Source organism: Homarus americanus, unplaced genomic scaffold (genome assembly GCF_018991925.1).
Source record: "Homarus americanus isolate GMGI-L3 unplaced genomic scaffold, GMGI_Hamer_2.0 scaffold41027, whole genome shotgun sequence".
Lineage (NCBI taxonomy): Eukaryota > Metazoa > Arthropoda > Malacostraca > Decapoda > Nephropidae > Homarus > Homarus americanus.
In genome coordinates, this window is record NW_024745073.1 from 5,466,135 (window position 1) to 5,481,632 (window position 15,498).

The 15,498-nt window shown below is 42.2% G+C and overlaps 1 protein-coding gene across 1 annotated transcript; it reads left to right on the top strand.

Annotated features, from left to right (window-relative positions):
• Positions 1-1,406: 1,406 nt before the first annotated feature.
• LOC121878435 (chymotrypsin-like protease CTRL-1) lies at positions 1,407-15,215 on the top strand. The gene is made up of 9 exons (XM_042384667.1): positions 1,407-1,425; positions 9,523-9,565; positions 10,552-10,755; positions 11,007-11,116; positions 11,527-11,624; positions 12,155-12,317; positions 12,489-12,597; positions 12,991-13,151; positions 13,802-15,215. Exons 2-9 carry the CDS (start codon positions 9,523-9,525, stop codon positions 13,976-13,978), a joined length of 1,065 nt encoding a protein of 354 aa, XP_042240601.1. The 5' UTR covers positions 1,407-1,425; the 3' UTR covers positions 13,979-15,215.
• Positions 15,216-15,498: the final 283 nt, after the last annotated feature.

Sequence of the window (15,498 nt, forward strand, 5' to 3'; positions counted from 1 at the left end):
GCAAGACGGTCGAGTGAGTCTGAGTGACTAAGCAGGTATTAACCAGTTCACTTGTGGCCCGAGTGTTGATGGTAATGCACTATCATTGTCCTGCAGCGAGAGAAACCTTTACTTATAAAACGAAAATATCAAGTGTGTTACAGTGAGTAGTTGTACACGATTTGTTATGATTCCACATGTTAATTATATTTTAGACTAGATGCCCTTTTTAATGTCTTAACGCGGTAGTAATAATTCTCAGTTTATTCCCGAGAATTTAGTACAGTAAACCATTTTCACTGGATCCTCAAGTACACTGTGGAGTGATGTGTAACACTGGATAATAAGTCATAATGACCACCCGACCGGCTTTTAATAAGATACAGCAAGTGGTGAATGAGGAGATTCGGAGTTTGGTGTGTAGCCTCCCTGGGTGTGGTGAGGTAGCCTCCCTGGGTGTGGTGATGTAGCCTCCCTGGGTATATGGTGTAGCCTTCCTGGATGTGGTGTACATTGGACTAGTTGGTTTATGACGGAATGTCACAAAAAACCAACTCACCGGCATTTTACGTCACTTGTCCACACGCTGAAAACTGAAAGGACGTTCTACGAGGTTGAATTCCGTCACATATTTAAGACATTGCAATTCAGTATGTATTGTTAAATCGTTCTAGAAACATCATACAAATCTTTTTTTTTTTTTTTGCCACGGTGGCTAATGTCTTAAGGGAGAGGTTTCTTGGATGAGGTGAAAGAAAGGGTAGAGTGCACACTTGTGTACCCCCCCTCTCATCCTAGCCCTTACCTGATGTTATAAGTTACTTGGTGCGTTCTACTGTCTGTTAGTTTGACCCACGCCATTCACATTAGCTCCGCCCATAAGTGAGTGGGCAAGTTTTTCCTAGTTCCGTGTTTATCTCCCCTTAGAAGAGAAAGAAATATTACGAGGGAACGAATCCTAAGTGACCATGAGAAGTTACGCACAGCTGGTGGTGGGTGGCACATCAGTTGCACTGTATTCTCATTTTGTTGGTCTGTTTATGTTCGTCTTTTTGTGTTTCTATATTGATGTTGTGTCTGTGTTTCTGTGAGTGTTTATGTTAATATGAATGTTTGTGACATTGTTTTGATAGGTATGTCTGTCCCTGTTAATGTATTAGTAAGATGTTTTATGCTGGTCGCCGTCACGAGGTAGAATTTTGTGGGGTGGACTGCGGCGTAATGGGTGACGGTGGAGGCCATGGGCTGCGGCGTGGTGGGTAACGGTGGAGGCCATGGGCTGCGGCGTGTTGGGTGACGGTGGGTGGAGGAATCTGCACCGAGCGACACGGAATAAGTCTCTCCACCACAACACCACTGCACGTATATCATTATAGGATGGCTGATAAATGAGGGAAGGTTGTAACTCGCTGGTCACTAGACGCCGCTCTCCTCCACCACCACCAGGTACTAGTAGTGAATGTCTTCACTCTTAGTAGTAACCTTTTTTTCTATTCTACTGAAATTGTGGTACATGCATCTGGTCACCTTACTTTATCCTTTTCGCTTGGGCGGTCGGTCACGTCTCTGTTACGTACTGTTTACGACTGTAATACTGTAGACTGTAGTAACTAATGTCGATAGATAGATAGATAGATTGATAGAGATGTGTGTGTGTGTGTGTGTATTTTCGTGTGAACCCAACTGCAAACCGAGGCAAACAAACTCCAACGTCGGAAAAGCGCTACCGCCGCCCCTCCCGCACTAGATGTAGCCCCCGACATGTGCAACATCTGTGATCGACCCTGCTGGTCCCGTATCGGCCTTTTAGTCACCTCAGAATTCACCAACATAGGTGACATCCCTAATACCTCACATCATTGTATCATAGCTGAATGATCGTCATACTCGATTTCGAGTGACAGCAAAGTAGAAAGTAGTAGTAGTAGTGTGTGTATGTGATTTAAGAAACTACGTCCTCTATTTGCATTTCCTATTTCTGGTTTCCGGATTAAAGGACTTGCTTATTAGCCCTCTCCTCCATATTTCACTTGGGTACTTAAGTTCAACGAGACAACTACCCTAACCTAACTTAACTTAATCTTCAGATCATCGTTTCCAGTTGCCTCATTAGGTTGATGTTACTGGAAATACCTTATATGATGCTTAAATTTCCTATGATGCACAGTTAGGTCGCCGTTACGTGGGCATCAGTGAGCGCCTGTTTACCTGGATGCTTGTGAGCGCCTGTTACGTGGATGTTTGTGAGCGCCTGTTGTTACTATTACGTTGGTGTTAATGAGCACCTGTTGTTACTGTTACGTGGATGTTAGTAAATAAGTAAATACAAACATGTAAAAAATAAATCAAGAGTGAGAAACGACAATATGTGTGTTGTGTTGTCAATAGTAAGAGAAAATTGAGACCCTGCGATTGTATGTAAATGAGGTAGAAAGTCAGATCAGCAACCTGGGACTTGGTCAAAATTTTGTGATGCCATATGGCAACATGGTCTACCTTGCAACAAACAATAAGAAAAACCAACCGAACCGAATTTTTTTTTTTTTTTACGGGGATTAGCCCACCCGGGCACAGGTCACTGACCCACATCAGGGCCCGGGGGGCGAAAACTTAATAATAATAATTCATAGTAAATAAAATTTATAATAAAAAGTAAAACAAAATATTAATGGTAATAATAATAATAACAACACTGTGATAATAATACATACAAAGAAATGCAAGAGTGAAAAAAAATAAACAGTGAGAAACGCTATATATGTATGTTGTTTTGTCATGTAATAGAAACAATTGAGACCCTACAATTGTGTGTAAATGAGGCAGAAGTCAGATCAGCAACCTGGGACTTGGTCACAATTTTCGTGATGTCATATGGCAGCAGGGTCTACCATTAGGCAACACATTATGCTTCCAATATCTTCCCAGGCGGTAGTACCTCCCTGTTCGGTAGCTGCCTACTACCTACTACCACATTGTGTTTATTTCTAAACACCGGACTCAGTTGGGCAGGTAGATGTGTGTGTGAGAAGACCGCTGGGGCCTTTATGGCCATTAAATCTTTTTCTGCGTCAGTCTTTTCTGAATCACTCCCCACCTTGTTGACTTTATCATTTGTTATAATCTTTAAAAACGTCACTTTACTATGAACAACTACAACCTAGATCCTCGTTCATCTCTTTTCTTTTATTAGCTCAGTTTCTTTCATTTCATCCTTCATCTGATACGGTCTGTGGACTCTTCCTCAAGTTCTGCCAATATAACTCCTCTTACATTTGTCTGGGTGAAAACCTTGTCGATTGTTTTAATGAAATCCATATTACTTTTAATGGATCACCTGAAGATTAGCTCCTCCAGCTTATTTCACCTGATGATTAAACACACTAACACTACCTGAGGGGGGGGGGTGTTAGTTTAGATTGGATTATGTTATGTTGGGTAAGCGTTAGGGTGGTTAATCTTGAGATGAAATGAACTGTGGGACTAATCTTCATGTGATCCCTTGTAACTATTGCTTCTCGTGACGTCAGATATTATTCAACACAGAGGCGACACCATAGACGCTAAGAAGAATATAAATAAGTCGTTCTTGATGTGTTAATTCTATACTTAATAAATCTAGAAGTAGTTTAGGAGGAAGTAATCAAGATATTTAACGTGAAATTTGAAATCCCCAGACCACGGACCAGAGCACGGGGAGGAAGACCTTGAGAGGCGACTGACTGTGCTGGAGGGTGGTAGGAATAATGATGGTGGTAGTGATGGTGATAATGATGGTGGTGACGGTGATGGTGATAATGATGATGATGATGGTGGTAGTATTGGTTGTGGTGATAGTGGATGTAGTCTGTGTGTGTTCGTACACAGGGTGGAAAAATGCGTCTAGTGCGGCAGAATTATGTTAATGCTAAGGTGCAAGCACTGCTTGCTCGCTTTCAGCTACCGCCACTGGTTAGCCCTCGTGGGGAACAGGGAAGCAACTTGCATAAGTCTTCCCCTGCCAATACACAGCCTTTTCACCGTCAAGACTCCTGCTGTGCGTCTTCGTGGCAACACACGGTAACTGGATGCCTCAGGGGCCTTGGCTAGACCAGCAAGGGATCTCGGAGTAGCAGTGGGCCCCAGAGGGACGGCGCATAGGCCCACTGGCATGCAAACACGTCCTGGCGCCTACCAACCATTGCTGAGTAATCTTGGTAAAGTTACGGGATTAACCCCAAACGAAAAATCTGTGGTGGAGTCCCTCATCAGGCAGACATGCTTACAGGGCTCCAACAAGACCCCAACAGCGGTGTAGGAGGAAGAGGTGACCACCATGGGAACGCAACGACTACACTGGTGGACGAAGGCAATGCCTGATGGACAAGCTACTAAGGCGAAACCCTACAAACTGGGCTATCGGCAGTCCATTGCGACTCTCCCTCTCCTCAGTCGCTGCAACACTTGCACCACGGGATCAGGAAAAGGGAGAGCCAAGATGTGTGGTTGCAGCTTACGCTCCCGCGTCACCACATAAATCAACTCGCGTGCAGCCTTCAACCAACTTATCATACCTCTCATTATCATCATCAAAACCCCTATACCCCCAAAAATCCTATGGCGACGGGGACAGGCAGAGATTACTGCCGGGAGTCTCTAGTCACAACTCTGCACATGGGCGGCACAGATAAGATGGTCGTTTATGCATTGGGATCTAGGCAGCAGTGCAATCCGGTCCTGTGTGCGACTTAGCAGCCCTTTCAAGGAGCCACTCCGCTCACCCCGTATGGGGAGGGGGCTAGAAAAGGCGCCCTAAACATAGTGTAACCGCCATCCGGGCGGTTAAAGGATTTAATGAAACTTGTGACGTCAAACTCGAACATTATAATTTGGTCAAACCTGTTGAATACAATTCATTTTAGTATTTCAAATAAATCATACATAGGCAATCACATAAATGTCTAATCCCATATATATTTACATAACAATCATAGCTATGTAATCAGTCTAATCTTAACACTTACAATGAGTACTTAATTTTCCATATTTTTATGTCGTCACAATGATAAACGATGCAATGGACACAGTCTACCTGTGTACACAATACAGTAAGTACCAGTTAAACTTACGTGTTAAAAGTCTCAAGAGAAACCAGGTTAGGTGTTGCCTCTGTGATCTGAATAACTACAGAGGAACCAGGTTAGGTGTTGCCTCTGGTCTGAATAGCTACAGTGCCGATACCCTGCTGTCGCCTCCCCAACCCTCTCTCAATGGGCGGCTGAGTTAGGTGATTATAATTATACATAAACAAAACTCCCCTTACACACTCCAACTTTCTCTGGGCCTCTCATCCTCACCATGTCAATACTCTACACACTGTATACGGGCAGGCACACTCAATAAACATGACATGACTTACAGCCTAACAATGTTTATTTATGTGTCATCCTACTCATTACTGCTTGCGGTAACACATAGTCTGCCTAAAAAACAACCTGACTGGGCAACCGCACCCTGTAAGGTCATCCTTATGCGGTCGAAAACACAATCAAAATCACAGATCCAAACAAAAACAAACTATACAACCTCTTGTGGTTGCTGCATGAAATGTCAGGACCCTTCTGGATACTGGCACAAATGAGTGCCTGAAAGAAGAACCGCCTTTGTGGCAAAAGAACTGGTTAGGTATAACATCGACATAGCAGCCATTAGTGAGTCTCGGGTCCCAGATGAGGGTTAACTCACAGAACGAGATTCTGGCTATACCTTCTTCTGGAAGGGTAAGCCTGCTGTGGAGAGAAACGGCATTTATGGAGTTGGCTTTGCCATCCACCAACGCATTCTACACAGGCTAACTGAAATGCCTATTGGGATCAACGAGCGCCTCATGACTCTCCGAGTCCCACTGAACACTCACGTCATGCCTTTTTCATCACTACTTACACCCTAACACTGCATGCAGAGGATGACATCAAGAAGGCGTTTTACGCCGACTTCGACAGAGTGCTAACCTCTATCCCCAGAGAAGATAAGTTTGTGCTCCTTGGTGACTTCAATGCCAGACTTGGAAAAGATGCTGACATTTGGCAGGGAAGCATAGGGAGAAATGGACTAGGCAAGTGTAATCCCAACGGCCTACTCCTCCTCAGCAAGTGTGCTGCACATAACTTCACTATCATTAATACCTTGTTTAGGCAGGCCGACAAGTTCAAGGGTTCGTGGCAACACCCACGATCCAAACTCTGGCATCTCATTGATTACATCATTGTTAGAGAAATAGATCGCCGAGATGTCCTCATCACCCGTGCCATGCTTGGCTCAGACCACTGCAACACTGATCATCGGCTCGTCAGAGCCAAGCTCTCACTTCACGTCGCCCCAAAATGGCGAAGGCAGCAAGCCTCCAGAAGAGGTTTTAACACTAAGTGTCTGGAGGATCCAGCGGTAGTACATGCTTTCAGAAAGCAGCTCGAACATGGGCTGATAAATAACCTAAATCCCAGTGCCGAATGGGATATTCTCGACACCATCATGACAAAAACCTGCAGAGCCCCTCGGCCAGATCGAAAGAATACACCAGGATTGGTTTGATGAATATGACCTGGCAATCAATGTACTCATCAATGATAAACGTGCTGCTTTAACTGACTGGCAGAACAACCCTCAGTCTTGGACCAAAGCTGATGTCTTCCACAAAAAGAAAACGGTGGCCCAGCGGGAACTTTGCAAACTTAAGAACGTGTGAAACACAAAAATTTGCAGACCAGCACAAGGTGAGCGAATTTTTCAACTGCACGAAAAAATTTTATGGGCCAATCACTCACGGTGCCCCTCTGCTCATCCGACGATAACTCCACAATTAAAGATGATGAAGACCTCCTTCAGCGCTATAAAGAGCACTAGCATTTACTGCTCAACCGAAACACCGATGTGGATGTCCTGACTACCCAGTAGGTCCTTCAGCATCCAGAGCTGACCCACCTCAGCTATCCTCCATCCTTGGATGAGGTAGCTACTGCCATCAAACAGATGAAAAATAACAATGCCTCAGGGCCTGACGGAATCCCAGTCGAGGCGTGTAAAGCGGGAGGACCTCTGCTTACCAGCCGTCTCCACTCTCTCCTGGACAATATATGGGAAAAGGAGGAATTCCCCCAAGCTCTTAAAGACGCCTCCATCGTTAATATTTATAAGAACAAGGGAGACTGGTTAGACTGTGGCAACTACCGCGGGTTGTCGCTGCTGCCCGTAGCTGGCAAGATTATCGCCCGAGTCTTCCTAAACTGACTTCTTCCTGAAGCGGAAAACTTCCACCCCGAATCTCGGTGTGGCCTTAGACCATCACGTGGCACCACTGACATGATCTTTGCTGCCCGTCAGTTACAGGAAAAGTGCAGAGAACAACGTTGTAACCTGTATATGGCTTTCATCGACCTAACCAAGGCCTTCAACTCGATCAACAGGGAATCCATCTGGTGGACCCTCAGCCGTTTTGGCTGCCCACCAAAATTCATCGCCTCTGTGAGGCAACTACGCGATGGCATGAGGGTTAAACAAGGTGTGTGTACTGGCACCAACTCTCTTTTCCATTTTCTTGGCTGCCTTCCTTACTCGTGCCAGCGCCAATTTAGCCGACGGGGTGAACATCGAGTACCGGTTGAAGGGTCTTTTCAACATAAGACGACTCCAGGCAGGAGCAAAGATGTCGGCAGCTTCCATTACTGAGCTTCAATATGCAGACGACCTCACCCTTGTCGCTCAAACTGAACGCGACCTACAGGAGCTCCTGAACACCTACGCAGATGCGTATGCACACTTCGGCCTTGAGGTGAATGTACAGTCAGCAATTTTACCTGGCAATACTTGGCAAAGGGACGTTGTATGTAAAGGTGATTGTGATTGGTGGATCTGTTTTCGACTGGATCACTGTTAAGATAAATATTAAACAAACCAAAGGTAAAATTTTTATAATAATAAATTATTCACTATTATTTTAGATCCTGAGAAGTTTCTAAATGTTCGTATATTTGTTCAAATAATATAGAAAATTTTATGTGAGAATCTTGTGGCAGCTGTGGTTGTAGTTAAGTTGCCAAGTTATTAATATAATTTTCTTCATTATTAAGCAAATTTACGAACATTTGGAAACTTCTCATGACTTTAAATAGCAATGAAGTTTTTATTATAAAAATTCTTCCTTTGGTTTGTTTAATAATTATCCTGACAGTGATACAGCCGAAAACAGATCCACCAATTGCAATCACCTTTTCATACAGCCTTCCTTTACCAAGTATTGCCAGGTAAAATTACGAGCACGAGACTCAGAGTGGGGTTGATGCATCTTTGGCTGACTGTACATAATGCTCAGATTCTCTTTCAGCCTGCCCCTGGTTCAGCTACACCTCCACCATCCATCCAGCTTAACGGTACTACCCTCCCTCTAATGTTACCCACTTTCGGTATCTCGGCTCTCACCTGTTCACCACCGCGGACATCGATGAAAAGATTCGGCATCGGATCAGATGTGCAACTCAAGCCTTTGGCAGACTCCGAAATGTGTCTTCAGCTGTAGGGAGCTGAAATTATTTACAAAGTTACACGTATATCGAGCAGTAGTCCTCCCCACCCTGCTATATGGCAGGGTAGAAGCATCGAGGCTACCATTAGCCATGAACAACTACGATGGACTGGCCATGTTACCCGCATGGACGACAGTAGACTGCCGAAGCAGCTACTTTACATTCACCGAACGAATAGTAAACGTAACGCTGGCGGGCAACTGAAAAGATATAAGGATAGTCTTATGATAAACCTGAAAAAGTGCCAAATCGACCCCCCCACCGGGGAGACGATTACTCCACACCGTAACGCTTGGAGGATCACCACACAAGAAAGTGTCAATACTTTCGAATTAGCCCGACTGCATAACGAGGCAGACACGCTTCGACGCCGGAAAGACGCTGCCGCTCCCGCACAAAATGTAGCCTTCCACATATGCAACATCTGTGATCGGCCTGCCGGTCCCGTATCGGCCTCTTTAGTCACCTCAGAACTCCCCAACCCAGGTGAATCTTTAATAACTTATGTCATTGTATCATAGCTGGATGATCGTCATATTCGATTGCGAATGACAGCAAATTAGTAGTAATAGTGTTGGTGATAATGATGACGATGTTAATGGTTGTGTGGAGATGGTGATGTTGACACTGGGAGTAACAACGTTTGAAGCTATATGTGTGTGTGTGTGTGCAGGATACGTTAACAGTGTATCTAAAGGACCAAAAATCACAGGTGCCATAATCAACTGTACATATTATTTAGGGGTTACCTTAATGGTTCACAGTTAACATTACACTTGTGAATTTTGGTTCTGTAGGCTTGCCATTGACGTCTGTGCACATAAAGCCCCTGAATTTAATAGTTTTGGTCCACCTTTGAATACTAGACGTGATACCATAATAGTGATGTTTATTGTCTACATGAGAGTTGTTACAGAGATTCAGATCATTGTTTTTCATCCACCAAGAGACTTCAACTTGTTTTTGTGATGATAATTTTTGTCCACAGATGTCGGGATGGTGCGAGCGTGTGTTGCTGGTGTTACTGATAGGTAAGTTACCTTCTTCAGTGTATTGTTGTATTAATTAACTACCATGGCTCAGAGTTCTCAGATTCTCATTAGATGAATATTCCTCATATTTAAATATATAGAATACACCTTACTGACTTTTCTGAAACGACGACGTGACTGGTGTTGCTGAGCTATTGATCATCAAGCAGCCACACTGGTTAACACACTATATAGAGCAGTGGTTCTCAACCTTGTTTGCCCCATGCACCCCTTTCACCATATGTCAGAATGTCATTCCCCCCTCCTTTCCAAGATTGTCTGCCTCAAAAAGTGCATTCCAAATAATATGAATATAATACTGAAAAACCTTTATTTTTTCCATATTAGTACATATACATTTACAATTTTACATGGATTATTTTTATAGTGGAGTTTTACAAATTAAATGTCAATTGAAAATGTTGATGGATTTATAAAACTTGAATAGAAGTAAATTAGTTTTTTTTTTTTTATAGTAAATTACTTAACAGACCACACTGAAGCATAATGCAATATACAAAAAGTTCAATAGAATACCAGGATATTGTAAATTTGTAATTAATTTTATTCAGATGAAGATTACAGTCAATGAGAAACCTGTGATTGTTTTTCTTCGCCAATTCTGGGATACGCGGAGGAGTGCTTGAAAGGGCACAACGCAGGTCATTTTCTACCTCTAATCTACTACGTTGCTTCGTTTTAATTTGCAACAGAGTTGAAAAGCCTGACTCACAAAGATATGTCGACACAAACGGAAGCAATGCACGGATAGCTCTTTCTGCCACTTTTGGGTAGGAATCGCACATCAAGGGCCAAAATTCTGTGATTGATTTCTCATCGAACATATCTCTTGCTCCCGAATCAGTTTTCCCCCCCCTGAAAACCTGAATTCCCCCCTGGTTGAGAACCACTGATATAGAGAATTGTGACTCACAATGACGATTACTAATACGTTCAGGACTAAATGGTGTGTGGTTTGTTTACAGGTGTGTGGTCAGCTGTGGGTCAGCAGGTGGGGCACGTGTGTACCCGGGTGGACGGGACGCAGGGGGTGATGAGGGACCTCCGGGAATGCCTACAGCAGGGTGGGTCCACCGAGAGCGGCAGCCAGCTGAGGCTACCTGGCGCCACAGATTTTGACCGAGTCATCGTGTGTTGTAGGACCAGCTCTGCCGCCATTGCACGTAACAGTAAGTTCTCCAGAATGGAATGAGCAAATAATATATTTCTTGTAACAGAACAAAATGAGCGGAACATAATATGTTAACTGTATCTTAAAAAAATGTGAAATACAGTACAGTAATGATATATTGTTTGCAACTTGGCCAAAGTGAGTAAATATACATACCGGTAATTTTAAGGTGTCAGAGAAGTCCTGGTGACCCATGGCTTCTAGTGGTCGTTCTATCAATCAATGTTTTCACAAATATAATATCTCCAGAGTGCTTTGAGTGGCAGCAACAGAGGAGACGAAGTGGAAGCAGATGTACCATCACTGTGCCGCTGGTCCATGGTGGTGAAAGTGCCCTCGTCAGAGAGTTTCCTCACATAGTTAGTATCGCCTTCTGTTTAATCAGCAATCTTCTCGTAAACCACTTCTAATCATCAGTATTTTAATATGAAAACTTTAAAGCAATTGTCCACCTGGTTTTGTAATACATTGGTACAGTTATCCTTTAAAGTTTTATACTATAAACTGTTCTTCTCCACCAATACCCTCCACGAGTCTTTGTGACTGTCGTGGTGCTCGAAGTCTTCCATATCTCTTAACTGCCGTAAGCCCAAATCTTGCCTTTCCCATTGTATAAGAATATTTCTTGTGTTCGCCATAGAGGGTAAGCTTTTGTCGTTTTATTGAGGGAAGTAAGTTGTTCTCCCTGGTTAAGAAATGCCTCTCACTCCCCCTAATGAAGGGACGTTTACACTGTGTGCCTGCTTCTTACACTCTCCTCTACCTGCAGGTGTCGCTTCTTGAAGATACTAGCCGTGGTCTACGGCATGTGTGTGGAGGCTCACTTATTGCCCGGGACTGGGTGCTCACTGCAGCCCATTGTGTTCAGTAAGTGTGTAACAATTTCCTTTAAAATCGAATATCCTTGACCCACCATCACAGCATGTGTAGTTTTTATTGTGTTTTGTAATTTACAGGCATTATCTACTGCATTTGTGATAGTTAAATATGATCCTCAAGGTTCATAACGCCAGGGGTGTCCAGGGGTTTTCACCTTCTGAAATGGTGTTAAGGCTTTACGCACCCACTAAACTAGTCAAACACTTAGCAACTTAATTAATTATGAAAGTATAACTGTATAACCCTGAAAATTGTATTTATATTGGAATGTGTACAAAAACTAAATCCGTTTCCCAAAGAAAACCAAATTACAATTAATACTGTGTTACCAAAAATGCCTTTGTTAAATGAGCATAAAAGATTCGATTTCAAGTGGCTTATACTTAAGCCAATTGCCGATTCCTAATTGCCAGAGCTCTTTTGAGTTTTCATTAACTCTGTCCACCCAGTAACTCTCTTTATCACCAGAACTACACGTGCATATTAATCTATACTCATTAGTTTCTATATTCCTTCAGGTTTCCTACACCAAGGCTTGTGGCACGTCTTGGAGCCCACGATTTTCGCGAGAGAGAACCAGGGATAAGTTACGATGTCATTGTGGCTTCCTACTTCATTCACCCAGAGTACGAGGAACCCAGACGCTATAATGACATTGCTCTTTTGCAGCTGAAGTTTGAGGTAAGTTAGATAGGCCAAGGCTACTATAAACTGTTATTCTCAATCATATGGGTGATGAAATACTAACCTAACCTAGCCTACTGATGAAATAAACTATGGTGTCTAATCTTGAAATGATCCTGCATTCCATTTATTTTTTTCATTAATTACCTAAATATATCATCCTATTAGGCTCCAGTGACTGATAGGATCCAGCCAGCATGTTTGCCCTACGAGAACAAAAGGGTGAGAGGTGGAGAGGAACTGCTAGTGGCTGGCTGGGGTCTAACTGGTCCAGGAAGTGCGTATTTTAACTAACGTTTTGGTGTACTTGGGTGTGTTATTATTTGGGTGATTCTCTTTCTTCCTTCCCTGCCTCCTTCCTACCCTCCCTGCCTCCTTCCTACCCTCCCTGCCTTCTTCATTTTTGCCCCTTTTCCCTCCTTCTCTTCCCCTACCTCCTCTTGCCTTCTCCTTACTCTCCCTGCCTAGATAGATCGATAATTTGTTCAGTAAAATCGTCATAAAAGTAGAATATATTCTTTTTGTGAATAATCTTGTAATTCTGATTTTGACCGAATACTAAAAATTTATTATCAGCCCTTACTATTATTTGTATTTCAGTGTGTGTGTGAGAACTTATCGATACCTTTTTTGTGTTAATAACTATGTTCAATTTGGTCTTGATTGTCAGCACGCACATCAGAAGTACTACATAAGGCGCAGGTACGGTCTATGTCAAGGTTCCAGTGTGACCAGCATGATATACTCAGACTGAATGCCGCTATTGATTACCCATCTGGAATCACCGACAGCATCATCTGTGTGGATGAATCTAATCAAGGCTCTTGTCAGGTAAAGCTTATTATAAACCTTCATTAACATGAATAGTTACACAGGGAATGACAATGTTTATACACACATACACACACACTGGTCACTGTTGAGTCCTTACTGTGCCAGTTGCAACACCTTCCAGTTGATTCTCAGTTCTTCATTTTACAGTAGCTCTCCTCTCTGGACATGAAATACGTTACATGAATACAGTTTCAAAATTACAACTGTTTTGTAAATGAGTACCTTTTGTTTTTATTATGTACTTTATTCTTGTGCTTGTGGTCTAAAGTATAGCCTGTCACAACATGTTGCAGATCGTGTAGTTATCCAAATAATAGAAGCCGTAATTAATGAGATTCAAATAATTAGTGTAGGATTATCATGACTGTGATATTCGGGCTATAGGGACACGTAGTGCATGTATATTGTATACTGTACAGTCTTGCACTACTGCCCACTGATATTAAAGAAATTAACGATTACATTTAGCATTATGGCTTACCGAGAAAACAAACAGGCTTGTAATTATTATCTAGGTAAATATTACTGTGCATCCCTCCCCCTGCTCTGCCACCATCATGTCTGCATCATAACACTTGTTAAAACTTTCTACAGTTCCTGAACGAACACTGGATGGAGCAGGTACATGATGTATTGTCTTCCTACAGGGTGACAGTGGAGGACCGCTGATGTTTGAGCGAGGTGGACAGTGTGTGCAGGAGGTGGTGGGTCTGGTGTCTCGTGGTGTGAGGGGGTGTACCAGCAGCAATGTACCAGGTATCTACACCCGGGTTGAGTACTACAGGGATTGGATTGTTGATAAAGTGTGGAAAGATGCCTTCTGAAGACCTGCGTGTGAATGTTTCCATGCATTAGACTGTAGGTGTCTTCTTGTCATATGTAACAGAACTCTGGACATAGTAACTCCAAGTCCTCTTCAATTTTAATGTCATGTGCACTTCATTACCTGTATACGATTACGTATTACAGTAATTCAAATTCTATAATAGTGTACAATATGGATAATGATACAGCTCTTCCTCAGTATTTTACACTTCATTGTTTAAGTATTTATGCTTGTTTATATTAATTTTAAATGTGGGAGTAAAGTACCAATGGATTGTACTGTTGTGAATTATTATGACTAAAGATTCTAAGTAATAGATAATGCTCGGTATGTGTGAGGTTGGTGAGAGTAGGTGTTGGAAAGTAATCTTGACGGGGTATACTGATGAACTTAAGAACAGCAGTTAAGTACAGTATATGTAATTTGCACTTCTGAGCAGTAGTTAAGTAAATGTAGTTTGAACTTAAGAACAGTTGTTCAGTAAATGTAGTTTGAACTCATGGACAGTAGTTAAGTAAATGTAGTTTGAACTCCTGAACAGTAGTAAGTTAAGTATAGTATATGTAGTGTGAACTGATGAACAACAGTTAAATAAATTTAGTTTGAATTTATGAACAACAGTTAAATAAATATAGCTTGAACTTATGAACGATAGTTAAATAAATGTAGTTTGAACTTATGAACAACATTTAAGTAAATGTAGTATAAGAATACCTGTAATTAGAATCGCTGTTAAAGAGTTTCATGCATGTTGATTCTAAATACTGTACAGTAAAATACAGTAAATACAAAATTCCTTCTACTGTATTTGTATGTAATATTTCACATATCAGTAACAATGTAAGTACTTTTAATATGTATTGTTTTTGGTTACAGTAGATTTTTTCTTGTAGACATATGTACTTTTCTATGTTGTAATATCTAATGGAAATACAGGCTTGTGTTTCGTTAACCATAATTCAAGTGAATAATTTTAGAATTTAGAGATTACCTGAAGATTAAATCCTCCCCAACTTATTTCGCCTGATTATATTGAACACCCAAACATTGCCTTGGGGGAGTTAGGTTAGTTTAGGTATTTCATTCGGGTGCTTAATAATCATTCGATATAAGCTGGGGTGCCTAATTTTCAAGACTGATCCCTTTAACTTTCTGTGCCGATAAATATACTACTATACAGCACACCTGCCCCAACCACAGTATAATGAACCATACAAATATACTTACTAAATATACTTACTGTATTTATAAAGCCGTAATTTTAGCAATGGATAAATACACGGAAGGTGAGCGTGAGTTTCAAATCCAAGGCATTTCGTCTTATTAATTCTCCTCCTTTAGTCGACAATCTCTCTCCCCTTTCTCTTCGCCGCAATGTTGCTTCACTCTCTCTCTCTTTTACAGGTACTTTAACGGGCAATGTTCAGGGGATTTGGCATCCTGTGTACCGCCGGTAAGGTCGTGGGTTCGTAACACACGTCTTGCCCGCGATGCCCACCATTTCTCTGTTGATATCGG